Raw genomic sequence first — 13,275 nt, 5'->3', positions numbered from 1 at the left:
CGCCCGCTCAGCCCCTGCCAGACCTGCTCTGCAGCTGCCCTGCCCATCCCGGGCCCCTGAACCCTGCCCCGCACCCGCACGCCCACTTCCCGCTGGACCACATGGAGTCGTTCATCGTGGTGACGGAGTACGAGCCCAGCGAGCCGCTGGGGGGAGCGGAGGAGGACGAGGTGGAGGACATGGACAGCTCCGTGACCCCCGAGCCGGCCTCGATGCCCCCCTTCCGCACCCCGTCGTGCGACCTGCTCTCCCACACGGTGGGGCGTCCTGTGGCCCTGTTCCCCGAGCCTCAGGAGCACCGGGGGAGACTCAACCTGTCGGACAGGAAGCTGTCGCTGCAGGAGCGCTCGCCGACCGCCACCTCCCCCTGCAGCTCGCCGGGGCTCAACGGGCGCTACATCTACCCCTCGCTGCCTTACTCGCCCATCACCTCGCCCCACTCCTCCCCCCGCTTGCCCCGCAGGCCGACCGTGGAGTCCTACCGTGTCTCCATCACTGATCTACAGGTAGGCCCACCCCTAGCCAGGCCAACACCGCAGACACAAACTGGAGCTCACCCGCAACACACAGGCTTTAATCTCTGCGTGGTCATTTGGCCTTACTGCCTGCCCACGCTCCACAATTTCAAGTTCACCCTTTCACGAGCAGTGAACACTCCCTCCATGGTTAAGTGCCTGCCTTGATAAAACAACAACGTGGCCCTGGTAAGCAGACAGTGTTCCTTCCTCTCCAGCGGTTTAAGAAGCAACACAGGAATAAAGTCCCAGGGTCAGAAGGTAATGTCCATAAGTTATTCAGTAGACACGGGGCACACCCATAGAGCCCCATAGTAACCCTGCTCCCCTCTAGAGCGCCACTCAACTTATGTTTACCCCCTGTACACACTCCCGATTCTCTGGTGTGCCAAGTTAACTCGCTTCCTGTAGAGATGCAGCATCTAATACCAGCACCTCTTAGATGACATCCCAGCAGCTTCTACTGCTGGGGGCCGAGCCTCTGACAAGCTTTTCTCGCTCTCTCTCACTCCGTCTCTCTCTCCCCTCTCTCTCTCTCTCTCTCTCTCTCTCTCTCTCTCTCTCTCTCTCTCTCTCTCTCTCTCTCTCTCTCTCTCTCTCTCTCTCTCTCTCTCTCTCTCTCTCTCTCTCTCTCTCTCTCCTCTCTCTTCTGTATTTTGTGTTTGTTCATTATTGCAGAACTCGGTCTTGTAAATGATTTTGCTGGGGGGGAGGGGGGGGGGGTGTTTGTTTTCTGGTCCGTTCAACACGAAAGCATTCAAGGACGGTGTGTTGATTTATTTGGAACGTTCTGACAGTTCCCGACAACTGATATGAAAAAGGTGAGTCACGCAGCACCACCAGGCTTTTGTGAACGAGTGTTTTGAGTTGGGAGCCATCCAGCACTAACGCAGGTGTCGAAGAGGACAAGAAATGCCGTCGCTCATTCATAGAAGGCCTAAGAAATGGGGACAAAGGTCACTGGAAAGACTCACTCCAGTCTAAACGTAACACTTAGGCCTACAGATGGACTGTCATGAAAGGCACTATTGCATAACCGCCCCTCTCCCCTCCTCTTTTCCTCAAAGGACTGCGTTCAGCTGAACCAGTACAAGCTGAAGGACGAGATCGGAAAGGTATTGTCACTCGTCCCTCTCTCTATCTCTCTCCCCGCTGCTCTGTCCTCGCTGTCTTCCTCTCCCATCCCGTCCTCACACCCCTCCTCACCCCCCGCCACCCCCCCCAGACTTAACAAACTCCGCTATCATCCCCGCTGGCTGGCCTAATTTAGCAGGCGGGCAGGTAGGATGGCAGGCTGGCAGCCAGGGAGGGAGGCAGGCAGGCAGGCCATGGGAGAGTTGGAGCTAGAAGAGGATAAAAAAGATGCTGGTATAAATAGCCCCTCTCAAAGGGTAGTTGGGCTAGTATGGAGCCTGGGCTCAGTGAGAGGAGAAGGGCGGTAGGAGATGTGGAAGGAGGAAGGGGATTGGAGACGGGGCCGGGGAGAGAGATGGGAGTGGATCTACGAGAAGACGGGACAGATAGAGGGGATGATAAGAGAGAGGGAAAGGGAGGGACTGTCTTTTTAGAATGGAGCTGGAGTAGTGAGAGGGGCAAGCGCATATGAGGATGAACAGACAAGCCGTGCGGGGTGAGGGCCAATACGAGCTTGTCAGAATTGCATGCGTGACTCCTGACCTCCGGGTCTGTGGCACTGGCTCCCTGCTACTCTCGCAATCTGTCTTCCCAGCTGGGCCCTTCCCTCCTCTGTGTTTGTGTGTGGGTTGTGCACTTACGCACGCTTGCGTGCACTTACAATCGCGTGTGCAGCGAGCATGTGTCCTGCGTTGAAGAGATGTGGTATTAACGTTCCTTCTCATTTGGCCCCGGCACAAGAGGATGCTCGCTTGCATGAAGTTGCTGTTTCACTAATTAGGCAAAAATGTGTGTACTGTGTGCGTGTGTGCGTGTGTGTGCGTGCGCTGCAGATTTGGATGTCATCATTCTTGGTTGGAAGCAGCTGGTCCTCCTTGAGTGCACTCTACACAGCCCACACACCTCCCTTGGGCCAGCTTAGGATAGGTTTTGTGTGTCTGCGTGTGTCCGCTAGAGTGTGTTTATCTGGGTTCACACGGCATGCCTCTAATGTGTGTTCAAGTCTCCCAACACGGTCGGTCTCCCTCGCGCTTACTCTCTTTTCTGGCTTTCCCTCTCTCCTCCCTCTCTCCTCCCTCTCTCCCGTGTGTCTCACCAGGGCTCCTACGGTGTTGTGAAGCTGGCGTACAACGAGGACGACAACACCTACTATGCAAGTCTCTCCTCTCCCGCCTCTCCCCGTATTCCAGCTCACTAGTGTCACATGTATGGGGAAGCCTGAGGGATATAGGGAATGGAGTCAATAATTGGGTTTCACATTTCATTACATAACGGAGATCTGTTATGTGTTTCCAATTTGGCAATTTAATCCTAGTTTTGGAAGTCAGTACAACTGACTGTTGCGGGAGGGAACTCTTTGGAACTTAGTTACTTGCTGCGCCTGCAGTGACCTGTATTTACTCTCCCTTTTTGCTCTTTCTTCTCCCCCTCTTTTTCTTTCACTTTGTCTCTTTCTCTTTTTTCTGTTCCCTGTTTCTCTCTCTCGCCCCTTTTCTCTCTTTCTCCCCCTTGAAATACAACCACGCTTCCTGCCCTCCCTCCCTCCCTCCTTCCCCTCCCTCCCTCCCTCCCTCCCTCCCTCCCTCCCTCCCTCCCTCCCTCCCTCCCTCCCTCCCTCCCTCCCTCCCTCCCTCCCTCCCTCCCTCCCTCCCTCCCTCCCTCCCTCCCTCCCTCCCTCCCTCCCTCCCACAGGCCATGAAGGTCCTGTCTAAGAAGCGTCTGATGAGGCAGGCAGGTTTCCCTCGTAAGTAAAGCACAGGTCCTGGGGCAGATGGCCTCTCCGGAGGGGATCGGGGCGGTGGGGAGCGGAGCCGTGTGCGTCACAAGACCCGTACACACTCAACCTGCTCCTCTCCTTTCCCCCCTCTCTTCTCCTTCCTCCTCTCCTAGGGAGACCTCCGCCGCGTGGGGCCCGAGAAACTCCCGAAGGCCCCCCTCAGCCCAAAGGACCCCTGGAACGGGTCTACCAGGAGATTGCCATCTTAAAAAAGCTGGACCATCCCAATGTAGTCAAGCTCGTCGAGGTGGGTTAGCGTACTCTTCGCAGGTCCACGGCTCCTCGATTTTCGAAACTGTTTGTCCAGGGTTTTATGACTTCCAGCAGATAGACTGTCGTTATACCAGGGGTAGAGAACAACAGCCGTATTTGTATGTTTCGAGGTACTGAAGTGCAGAGACGGGGCAGGGTGGTGCCAGTGTGTGTCTCATCTGTCTGTTCCTCTGTCCCACTGCTAGGTGCTGGACGACCCCAGCGAGGACCATCTGTACATGGGTATGAGAGGCCAAGCACACACACACACACACGCATACACTCTCACACACACTCACTCCAGGCCCAAACACACACTGGTTAGTTAAGAACACCCACTCATAGGATGACATGGAAAGATCCCGGTATTTCATTCCGCAGTCTACTTTCCATTGCGTGGAAGCAGATGACGATAACTAACGAGGTTCCTCCCTTCCTCCCTCAGTGTTTGAACTCGTCAAACAGGGGTGAGTTAAGCCGCTCCTTACCGTAATCATGATAAGCTGGAGTCAGACCAATCTCATTAAAGACTGACTGTTCACTCTGTGTGTGTGTTGTTGTATTTGTATGTGTGCTTGTGCTTACATCACTGTGTGTGTGTGTGTTGTTGTATTTGTACGTGTGCTTGTGCTTACATCACCGTGTGTGTGTGTTGTTGTATTTGTATGTGTGCTTGTGCTTACATCACTGTGTGTGTGTGTGTCCATGCAGGGCTGTGTTGGAGGTGCCCACAGATAAACCTCTCAACGAGAACCAGGCTCGTTTCTACTTCCAAGACCTGCTCAGGGGAATTGAGTTCTGTGAGTGCACACACTTACACACACACACACACACGCGCGCGCACACACACACACACACAGGCGCCGCCTGTCCTCCTCCTTCCTTCCTGCTGTCCTTCCTGCAGGCACAGCCTCATTTCCCCCACGCATATAATCACAGGGGCTTTTAGTGCTCAAGACCAGACTTACCACACAGCCTGTCATCCACCAGCACATAGTGGATAATGGGGTGGGGGGGAGGGGGAGGGGGGGTTCTCATAAAGAGGAGGGGAAGCAGAAAGAGGGACACGGAGACAAACTCATGAAGAGAGAGAGAGAGATTGCGAGGCACAGAGTCACAAACAAACGGAGAGAGAAAGAGGGAGCACTTAAGAGCGGAGCGGAGGCAGAAAGAGAGAGGGATGGGGGAGACACTCATGAAAGAGAGAGAGAGGGATGGGGGAGACACTCATGAAAGAGAGGGATGGGGGAGACACTCGTGAAAGAGAGAGGGATGGGGGAGACACTCGTGAAAGAGAGAGGGATGGGGGAGACACTCGTGAAAGAGAGAGGGATGGGGGAGACACTCGTGAAAGAGAGAGGGATGGGGGAGACACTCGTGAAAGAGAGAGGGATGGGGAGACACTCGTGAAAGAGAGAGGGATGGGGGAGACACTCGTGAAAGAGAGAGGGATGGGGGAGACACTCGTGAAAGAGAGAGGGATGGGGAGAGACTCCTGAAAGAGAGAGGGATGGGGGAGACACTCATGAAAGAGAGAGGGATGGGGGAGACACTCATGAAAGAGAGAGGGATGGGGGAGACACTCGTGAAAGAGAGAGGGATGGGGGAGACAGTCATGAAAGAGAGAGGGATGGGGGAGACACTCATGAAAGAGAGAGGGATGGGGGAGACACTCATGAAAGAGAGAGGGATGGGGAGACACTCGTGAAAGAGAGAGGGATGGGGGAGACACTCGTGAAAGAGAGAGGGATGGGGGAGAGACTCATGAAAGAGAGAGGGATGGGGGAGACACTCATGAAAGAGAGAGGGATGGGGGAGACACTCATGAAAGAGAGAGGGATTGCGAGACAGAGCAAAGAGGTACGGAAACATTGAGGGAAGGAGGAAATGACAAGAGACAGACGGACGCACAAAAGGACCTCCATAAGTAGCGCTCAACCTCTTTCTTCTTTCTTTCTCTCTCCTTCCTTTGTATAGCTTCAGTCCATTGCTATTTTAGATCTCCTATTTTCTTTCTCCTTAATGGACCAAGAGAACAGTACTCCTACTCCAACTCGTACTCCTCTGCCTGTTGGCTTTGTCTCTGTTACAAGAACACGTCCACCATCTTTGTCGCGGGACAGCGCATTGTCACACAGGCCCATCTCCCTACCAAACCCATTTTGATATACATGCAAGTAAACATAGATACAAAATTAGGTTTCATGGCAACTCCCATCACAGAGAGTTAGGTTTCATGGAAAATCCCATTGCACTCATTTGTGTGTCGTCCCTGAGGTGCAGGCCATGTGTCGCTGCCGTACCCTTCTAAATTGTCTCCATCGCTTCCAGTGCACTACCAGAAGATCATCCACAGGGACATCAAACCCTCAAACCTGCTGGTCGGCGAAGACGGCCACATCAAGATCGCCGACTTTGGGGTCAGCAATCAGTTTGAGGGTGCCGACGCCCTGTTGACCAGCACGGTGGGCACGCCCGCCTTCCTTGCCCCTGAAACCCTCTCCGAAACCAGGAAGAACTTCTCTGGCAAGGTGAGGGAGCTGGCAGCCACTGCTCTCTAGAGGATGCTTTGGAAAGTGTCATTTAGTGAATTCACAGAGAAAAGTAGATGTAATAACATCCAAAAATACGTTTTCTTTCTTGGCTTGTAGGCATTGGATGTGTGGGCCATGGGAGTGACTCTTTATTGTTTTGTCTTTGGAGTGGTAAGTCTAATTCGTTTATCGTACCAGAGATAAATCCCCTAAAGTCCAGCAGGATCAGAACAAAATGTAGCTATCACCGGTCACAGGGAGAGAAAGTTCTGAGCGACAGTCTGAAAGTCTCTCTTTCCCGCTCCCTTGTCTCTCTGTGTCTCTCTTTCTCCTCTCTCTTCCTCTTGTCAGTGTCCGTTCATGGACGAGCGCATCCTCAGTCTGCACCAGAAGATCAAGTCCCAGCCTGTGGAGCTGCCTGAACAGTGAGTAGCACCGCGCTGCTGCTGCGAAGAGCCACAGTAGACAGACAGGGAGACCAGAACGCTCGCCTCAGATCAGAGATAAGATTCAACTTTATCAAAGGATACATTCACTCATCACAATGGCAGAAGATACAACAGCAAAACCTGCATGAAAAAAAGTGGGGGGGAAGTGGGGGGAAAGCCAAATGTATACAAATATATGAATATAATGATACAAATACATAAATAGATACCATACAACACAATACGGTATCGTGTAACTAAGGGAACAGTACCCAAGGCTGGTTTGCCTGTCAGACAGGGTGAGAGCAGGCTCAGACATGTGGGATGCTCTGACTCGCTCAGACATGTGGGATGCTCTGACTCGCTCAGACATGTGGGATGCTCTGACTCGCTCAGACATGTGGGATGCTCTGACTCGCTCAGACATGTGGAATGCTCTGACTCGCTCAGAGATGTGGGATGCTCTGACTCGCTCAGACATGTGAGATGTTATGACTCGCTCAGACATGTGGGATGCTCTGACTCGCTCAGACATATGGGATGCTCTGACTCGCTCAGACATGTGGGATGCTCTGACTCGCTCAGACATATGGGATGCTCTGACTCGCTCAGACATATGGGATGCTCTGACTCGCTCAGAGATGTGGGATGCTCTGACTCGCTCAGACATGTGAGATGTTATGACTCGCTCAGACATGTGAGATGTTATGACTCGCTCAGACATATGGGATGTTCTGACTCGCTCAGACATGTGGAATGCTCTGACTCGCTCCTCCGTCCCCAGGGCCGACATCTCCGAAGACCTTAAAGATCTGCTGCTCAAGATGCTGGACAAGAACCCTGAGACCAGGATCTCGATCCCACAGATCAAGGTGGGTCTATCTGTGTGTGTGTGCGTGCGTACGTCGTTTTGTGCATGCATGTGAGTGTCTGGGAGGGTTGAACCTTTTCATTCAGACCCCCGTCCCTCCCTCCCCCTCCCCCACCGTGAGCAGGTTCACCCCTGGGTGACGAGGAACGGTGCCGAGCCCCTCCCCCCAGAGGATGACAACTGCTGCATGCTGATCGAGGTGACGGAGGAGGAGGTGGAGAACTCCGTCAAACACATCCCCAGCCTGGCCACCGTGGTGAGAAGCCCACACACACCTCACACACCGCACACACACACGCACCATGCACGCACTCAGCCAAGCCTCCTCTTTCTGTGTATGAGGGATGAAGCCCTCGGCTAGCATTGCTTTGGCTAACTTTGACCTACTTTACCTTTAAGATTTGGGACTTCATTTTTTATCTAGATGGCTTGAATGATTCTCCAAGGGAAACTGAACCTCTTCTATTGTATGTGTTTGGTGTGTGTGTGTTTGGTGTGTGTGCGTGTAGATCCTGGTGAGGACCATGCTGAGGAAGCGCTCTTTCGGGAACCCTTTCGACTGGGGCCGCAGGGAGGAGCGAGGGAACCTGTCCGCCCCGGGACAGACACTCACGTAAGCACCCCCTGTCCCCCTCGTACCCCTGCCTCCCCCTCCATCCACGCCCTTAGAAGAAGACATCAGTGGGCTCACCTTGACTACAAGTCCCAGGATGCAGCTTCTTTCCCCGGGGGACAGGCCGAGCAGTACAACAAAGAAGAAGAAAACTGAACTAAATCTGTTGTTAATTGCCAGTAGAAACCATAACGCCTATGCCGTCATTAGTTTAGCAGCAGAGATACTTGCATAGAGCATGTACTTTAGTCTACGCAATTCTAAAAAAACAAACATTGTTTGATGTTTTCTTGCGCGTGCTGGCTATGCTGGTAGAGTCTGTCTGGTAGAGTCTGTCTGGTAGACTCTTACTGTCTCTCTCCCCTCCATCTCCCTCCTACCTCCTCCCACATCCCAGCAAAGGGAGATCGGGCCGTGTCAGATACTGCTACATTCATAGTAACCAAAGAAGGTAAAGGGCTACTGGGCCCCCATGTCTGCCTGCCTGCCTGCCTGTCTGCTTACTGTTTAAGTTGTGTCGTAGACAACATGCTTAAAGACTTAAGGCATGACCCAGAATTGGAACCAGGATCTCAAATGTCTTTTTTAGTTGTTTTTTTTTGTGTTTTGTAAAAAATAAAAATGCAATAATAAGGGACCAGGGGGGGGGGGAGGGGGGAGTGACTTCTGTCGTGAATACGTGTCAGAGTGGGGAAGGCTTGATGGAGCCACGTCAGGGAATCGTGTCCTGCCCGACCCCCAGCCTGACTAGTCCCCGCCACACCCACTACTGTGAAGGTGGCTGACCCTTCACCGAGTGCAACCCAGAGTAGTCTTGGCCAAAGCATTTACAGAGAAGCAGCCAAAACGTCAAGATCTCTCTCTCTCTCTCTCTCTCGACCCAAGCCTAAATCAAATCTGGCCCTGCTAGACCTAGCCTTGGCCAAGTCAGTCAGAGTTGCAGTCTGAAACGTCTTTATGGAAAACAACCCCCTAACAGCAACAGGAGCATGGAACGTCTTGTTAGCCACAGAGTCGTTCTCCTTGATCCTTTTGTAGGCCACATGTTTCTACGCATGCTGCACCATGCTAGCTCCATCCCTCCTGAGAGCACACCGCTGATCTACTTCTGTGCCTTTGTTTCTTTTCAACCCGAATGTTCAACTAACAACCTGCCAGACTTCCCTCCCTCTATCCCTCTCTCTCTCTCTCTCTCTCTCTCTCTCTCTCTCTCTCTCTCTCTCTCTCTCCTTTTCTCTCTCCTTCTCTCTCTCTCCCTCCCTCTCTCCCTCCTTCTCTGCTCTGCTTGACCTGGATCGGTTACGTAATGATCGAACGGTTTGAACCATTAGCCGGTCAGGTCGGCCGCCACGAACCCCAGCTCCGCAGTGACGGCGGGACCGTCATGTAAGCACGTAGCGCTGATGCCTGGTTTCTGTCCCGATTCCTAGGAAACAGGAGAGCGGCGAAGGCGTGAGGGGTACGGACCTGCCCCTCGTGGGTGAAGATGAGGCGCTCTCCTGAGGCGTGGACGTGCGCGTGTCGCTGTGTGGACGGGCGTCTTCATAGCGTCTTGCAACTTTCCCTTTAGCCCACTCACCCACCCTTTCTCTCCCCTGCCTCCCCGGGGTCTCGCGTCCGGGCCGGACTGACACAGGCCCGGCCAAGGGAGCCTATAGGACCATCTTCCCGCACAATAGCTGGGATTTCTCTCCAGATGTCTTGCATGCGTTGGGTTTTCTCGTCATAGCGTGCTGTGTCTCAGGCTTCCGCTGCAGGGGGTCGTGTCGTTAGCCTCGGCGCGTCTAGTGTCGCAGTACGCACACATCGGGCCGCCCTCCTCACCCTCCTCCATTTCCACAATTCTCCGGCACGTTTACTTCAGGGGGCCGCGAGGGCGGACGGCCGGTGCAAGCACGCACTCTGCGCACGGACGGTTTTGACAAGACAGACATTTCACAGAGGGCACAGACATTTCACAGACATTTGTTTACCCCCCCATAGTCTACTCTTCTGTAGAGTGGGTTACTATGACGATGATTGTCAAGACCACTGGTCTCATGTCGCTGATTTGTAACATATTCCTCTCACTAAGGGAAATCCTAGGAAACATTTGAATATCAATATTTAAGCTGTAGGATTCAAGTACAGGAAAGACTAGAAAGAGCGTTGGGTTGTTTTCTCTCCAAATGCAACGTTGTATAAGCTATGTCGACTTCTACCTGTTCACAGCATCGACCAGGCTTCCATGCACCTTTTTTATACTTTGCCGTTTGAACCGTTAGGTTGTTGTAAATTCTCCCTCCATTGCTGGAAGCCGTTAATAGCTTCAGCAGCAAATATGAGACCTAAGCACAGTACACAATGATCATGTTGACCCTTGCTGTGTGTTTGTTTGTGTGCACTAAATCCTAGATATGACCTTCACTACTGCTGCCAGGAGAGTTCAGTAGCATTATAGATCCCCTGTACAGGTTTTTAATCAAGTCAATAGAATATTAAGGTGAGAGTGAAGGGCAGCGGGAAGGAGGGAGTCATTTATTTAAGGTACTTAAGTCAATTAATTCAACTGTAGGTTTCGGTTGTGATCTCAAGGTCTGTAGCCACACTAGTGGAGTCATGGGTGAGTTGTGGTACCCAATGGGAAATACATGATTAGACATTTGAAGAGACAACTGATTAAGGCAACAGCCAGTACAGACACCAGAAGTGGGAGAGTGGTCAGAATGCTTATATCATTTTGGTGTGGTTATGATTGTTTTGTAGCCTGGGTGCCAGCCAAACTTAGCCCGCCCACAAAAAAAATTGGTCGGGAAGTTGGGTCTGAGGTCGCTCGGTTGGGGGAAAACTATGTCCGATCAAGAGCTGTTCGGACCAATCAAATTGTCAGGGCGGGCTTTATACGATGATGGACAGATGATCAGCAGTAATGTAATCAACCACATCACCAAAGAGCGCTTGAATTTGTTTTCAACAAACAACATACTACGTTGCTCTGATTGGTTGTAGGTCTATCCAATTGAGTGAAGAGGCCCCATACTCACAGCCCAACGGAGCGGTATCAGACTCATATTCTGAATAGAATTATGAGTATGACAACGTCAGGCTAATTGTTTTGCGTTTATTTCATAAAAATACAACAAAAATTGTACAACGACAGGATATACTGATGTTTTTCTTAAATATAACACTTTCAGGACATCAAAAAAGTTGGTTCAATTGTGTGTCATTTTGTAAACTTATATTTACATTTTCATTATTGACATTTTACCTTAAAACTTGAGGATGATTTGTTTACAAATATAATGTCACTGGCTTATCAACGTGTACAATTATTTTAATACAAGGTTTACATAGTGTGGCTGCAGACCTCTTGTCCAGTCTATGCATGACATATCTCTTACCGAATTATTAACAGTAACTGACAAAGTTCATCAAATGTGTTATGAATCTCCGTTGTTCTGGCTCATTCCAACCAATACTACACATTACTGCAAATAGTATAGTATTTTATGGGGTCCAAAGCAGTCAAATGACTTTTCCTAGTCTGCTTGTGGCAAGTTTTTTTTTTACTTTTTACCTTTTGCTCTTATTTTGCATGTGTTTAGATTTTGTTGGTGTAAGGATAGCTATATTCACTAAACATGGTTGTTGTATAGTTTACTTGCGATGGAACTGACATGAATTAATTCAACAAGTAATGCTTCCACTTTCTGGTATTTCAACACAAATGTGTTGAATGTACGATAAAGGGATTTAAAAACAAACAAAACAAAAAAACGTGGTCTTGCATGTCACTGCTGTATTTGAACATCTCTTCTCTGAATTGTATGTTGTGTGTTTTTTAAGACTTCTTACTATGCATAAGAAACGTTACTCTGTTGTGCAGCTGGTCATGTCTGTAGTCATGTCTGCTGTGTGTTTCTCTGGAATCTGAGAGAGATGGGGGGGGCCGCAGAGAGAGAGGAGGAAAGATTGAAAGAGAGAGAAAAGCGGGGTGGATGGCAGTGGGAACAGGGGAAGGGCTCACTGTCTTTTATACATGAAGGGTGTAGGGATTCTGGTTCAATATTGTACAAGCACTGTCGATAGTAACTGTAACATTGCCCGAACCAAATTCTATCCAAACAGCTAACCCACTCGGCCATGACAGATCATGCTAGAAAAGACATCCTTGGTTGTGACTTTTGGAGCTGCATTTTTTCCTTGTTCGTGTACTAATCCAAATTATATGTGCATGTTCTGCGGTTTGACGTAACTGCATGTAACAAAGGACATTTGAAATGAAAAAAAAAGATTCTGAACACAAATGTGCAGTAGTGTATCCTCCACTTTTAAATACACACACGCACACACACATACACTCTCACACCTTATCATTCCTCCACATTACTATTAAGTGCTTGATTGCCTTTCAAATAACAATAGCCAAGGTTGTTGACTGTATGACTGCTGGGTTCTGCACCCCTCAGAACTGCATAGCATGGTATTTGTATTTCTACGTACAAAGCAATTTCATCTACGCATTTTGCTTCATCACAATTGCCCAGTCTGAATAGAAGGGCTATTATCGATATAAATATAAATATCTTTATTGTTTATCATATCGTACACATTGTACTGTAGCATTATGCCATAGTAGTAAGAGCTTTGGGGCTGTCTGAAACATGAACGCATGCCAACATAATGTACCCGCACCATGGTATTGTCATAGCATGATAACGGCTACTCACCAACGTGAGGCAATGATAAACTATTATACATATTGTATCCAGTTCATTATTTGAATAAATAACAGTTGCCTTCCTGCACCATGGCTGTGGCTTTGTGATTGTTTGACTTGTGACAATTTGATCACACTGCATTTGTGGATGTATGATGAGCCTGCAAGGTAACCAAAACATCAGTATGACCAACAAAACGTTAGAGGGAAACCAAAACATTAGAAATGTATTCTTGCTATTAAGTGCTCAATTACAGTTGCACTGTATAGCCACCAGAAGGCGCCATACTCCCAGATTCCAACCTCCTCTTACTGAGATCCTCTGAATGCCCGTAACTGAAATCACCAAGACAGGCGAATTTCATGGTTATTTGTTTGCCATTCCTTCCTTGTGTGTAGGCCAGTTGTCAAGAAATTCATCTTTCCAAAGATTTAAAGATTATAAAGTT

At 50.1% G+C, this 13,275-nt stretch overlaps 1 protein-coding gene across 1 annotated transcript; it reads left to right on the top strand.

The window, feature by feature from the left end:
- Positions 1–21: 21 nt before the first annotated feature.
- Positions 22–12,900, top strand: LOC136956756 (calcium/calmodulin-dependent protein kinase kinase 2). Its single transcript, XM_067250730.1, has 15 exons — positions 22–506; positions 1,583–1,630; positions 2,749–2,802; positions 3,342–3,393; positions 3,540–3,673; positions 3,885–3,921; positions 4,124–4,145; positions 4,390–4,478; positions 6,010–6,209; positions 6,330–6,383; positions 6,564–6,637; positions 7,425–7,512; positions 7,636–7,767; positions 8,021–8,124; positions 9,555–12,900. Exons 1-15 carry the CDS (start codon positions 102–104, stop codon positions 9,625–9,627), a joined length of 1,566 nt encoding a protein of 521 aa, XP_067106831.1. The 5' UTR covers positions 22–101; the 3' UTR covers positions 9,628–12,900.
- Positions 12,901–13,275: the final 375 nt, after the last annotated feature.

Source organism: Osmerus mordax, chromosome 14, assembly GCF_038355195.1.
Source record: "Osmerus mordax isolate fOsmMor3 chromosome 14, fOsmMor3.pri, whole genome shotgun sequence".
Taxonomy (NCBI): domain Eukaryota; kingdom Metazoa; phylum Chordata; class Actinopteri; order Osmeriformes; family Osmeridae; genus Osmerus; species Osmerus mordax.
Note: the sequence above shows the minus strand (reverse complement) of the source record. Positions and strands in the feature narration are given on the sequence as shown.